This window comes from Octopus bimaculoides, chromosome 7 (genome assembly GCF_001194135.2).
Source record: "Octopus bimaculoides isolate UCB-OBI-ISO-001 chromosome 7, ASM119413v2, whole genome shotgun sequence".
In the NCBI taxonomy this organism is placed as follows: Eukaryota; Metazoa; Mollusca; class Cephalopoda; order Octopoda; family Octopodidae; genus Octopus; species Octopus bimaculoides.
Genome location: NC_068987.1, coordinates 4,555,592 through 4,557,717, shown reverse-complemented (window position 1 = coordinate 4,557,717; position 2,126 = coordinate 4,555,592). Strand labels below are relative to the sequence as shown.

Below are 2,126 nucleotides of genomic sequence, written 5' to 3'. Positions count from 1 at the left end.
CTCTCTCTCTCTCTCACACACACACACACACACACACACACACACACACACATATGGAGTTGTGTTATGTATATGGTAATTTTACAAAGTGAAACTAGACTCAATATCTTTGGAAGAGTAAATATTTAATGCATACAAGGTTATAGTTGCCACTTATAGCATTGTTACTCAGACTTCATGATTTTTTTCATGGACATGTCCAAAACATGATTAGCTAGTGGACTGAAGACCTCTTTAGTTGGTCTTTTATATATATATATATCATCATTTAACATGAGTTTTCCATGCTGGTATGGATTGGACAGTTTGACAGGAGCTGGCCAACCAAAGGACCTTGCCAAGCTCCACTGTCTGCTTTGACATGGTTTCTATGGCCAAATGCCTTTTTCAACACCAACTTCTTTACAGAGTGCGTTCTCACATGGCACCAGTACTGGTGAGGTCACCAAGTGACTTGAAAGACAAAGATTTCTATAAGATGGACTCCCACACTGAGTTTCCGTCAACCAAATTCACTTCCAAGGCATTGGTTGGCATGGACTTATAGTAGAAAGACTCTTCAGTTCCACTGCATGGATTGAACCTGAAACCATGTGACTGCAAAACAATTTTCTGAACCTCACAGCCTAATAAATGTAAATACTATAACTACACCTGTTAGGGTTTGCTAAGAGATTTCACAAGACCACTTATTACCATAGATGAGCCAGCAGTAGAATCATTAACATTCCAGACAAAAAGCTTAGTGGAATTTCTTCTGGATCTTTATGTTCTGAGCTCAAATCTTGCTGAGGTCAACTTTGCCTTTCAGGTTCGATAAAATAAGTACCAATCAAGTACTGGGGGTCAGTGTAATTGACATGCCTTTCCTTCAAGATTGCTGGCCTTGTGTCAAAATTAGAATTATCACAGAAATCATTAACATTATCTCTCTCTCTCTCTCTCTCGCTTTATTTTTTTTTTGTCACTTTGTTCTTTCTATAATCGTACCTTAATCATTTCTCAATTTCCTCTTTTACAGTGTCAAACCTGTTCTCAAAAAAGTATCCAAAACAGAAGCCAAGTAAGTGAAAACGATTCATTGATGTCTCTTGTATTTATTATTACCTGTTGCAGGTGTCATTCATCATCATCATTGTTTAACGTCCGTTTTCCATGCTGGCATGGGTTGGACGGTTCAACTGGGACTGGGAATCCAGGAGGCTGCACCAGGCTCCGGTCTGATCTGGCAGTGTTTCTACAGCTGGATGCCCTTCCTAGCGCCAATCACACCAAGAGTGTAGTGGGTGCTTTTTACGTGCCTCCAGCACAGAAGTCAGTCAAGGCAGCACTGGCATCGGCCACGTTCGGATGATGCTTTTTACGTGCCACCAGCACAGGGATCACAACTACAATTTCCATTTGATTGTGATTTGATTTGATTTTGATGTACTTGACTCAATAGGTCTCCTCAAGCACGGCATGTCGCCCTATGGTCCAAGGTACTTTTGAGTGGGCTGGTTATGTGACGCTGGTGTAGGCTACAGCTGTGAACTCATAAGTGTAAAGAAGAGATGCTGTGTCTATAGCCTACCCATAATGTTTAACTGGTATATCTGTAAATTGATGACTGGGGCACAAAATGTGTTTGAAGATAGGGAGGAATGAAGGTTTTTCAGGGCCACACCAAGCTCCAGTATCATCCTTGGTATGGTTTCAAGCACTTTACAGAGTGTACGGACTGCCTTTTGTCGTGTCACTGGCACAAGTGGGGTTGCCAGGTAACTTGCATACAAGAACAGGAAAACGAAAATGGAAAAAACCCTCAACAGAATGTGTGTGGAGAAGACAATAGTTTTATATCAGGTGTTGACAGGTTACTCTTTTTTTTTTACTCTTTTACTTGTTTCAGTCATTTGACTTTGGCCATGCTGGAGCACCGCCTTTAGTCAAACAAATCAACTCCAGGACTTATTCTTTGTAAGCCTAGTACTTATTCTATCAGTCTTTTTTGCTGAACTGCTCAGTCCTGGAATTGAACCCATGATCTAGCAATTGTGCATGCAATACCCTAACCACTAAGCCATGTACCTTCATGTAAATAATAAAAGGATTAATATAAGTACAAAGGAGATGCTGTGTTTACT

General features: G+C 40.6%; 1 protein-coding gene across 2 annotated transcripts in view; it reads left to right on the top strand.

The window, feature by feature from the left end:
- Positions 1 to 1,089, top strand: part of LOC128248317 (troponin I-like) — a 59,071-nt gene extending 57,982 nt beyond the window's left edge. For both annotated transcript variants that reach the window (XM_052969181.1, XM_052969182.1), the window contains one exon: positions 1,022 to 1,089. In XM_052969181.1, the coding sequence (XP_052825141.1) occupies positions 1,022 to 1,067 (46 nt within the window). In that variant the 3' untranslated portion in view covers positions 1,068 to 1,089. The remainder of the gene's footprint in view (positions 1 to 1,021) is intronic.
- The last annotated feature ends 1,037 nt before the right edge of the window (positions 1,090 to 2,126 follow it).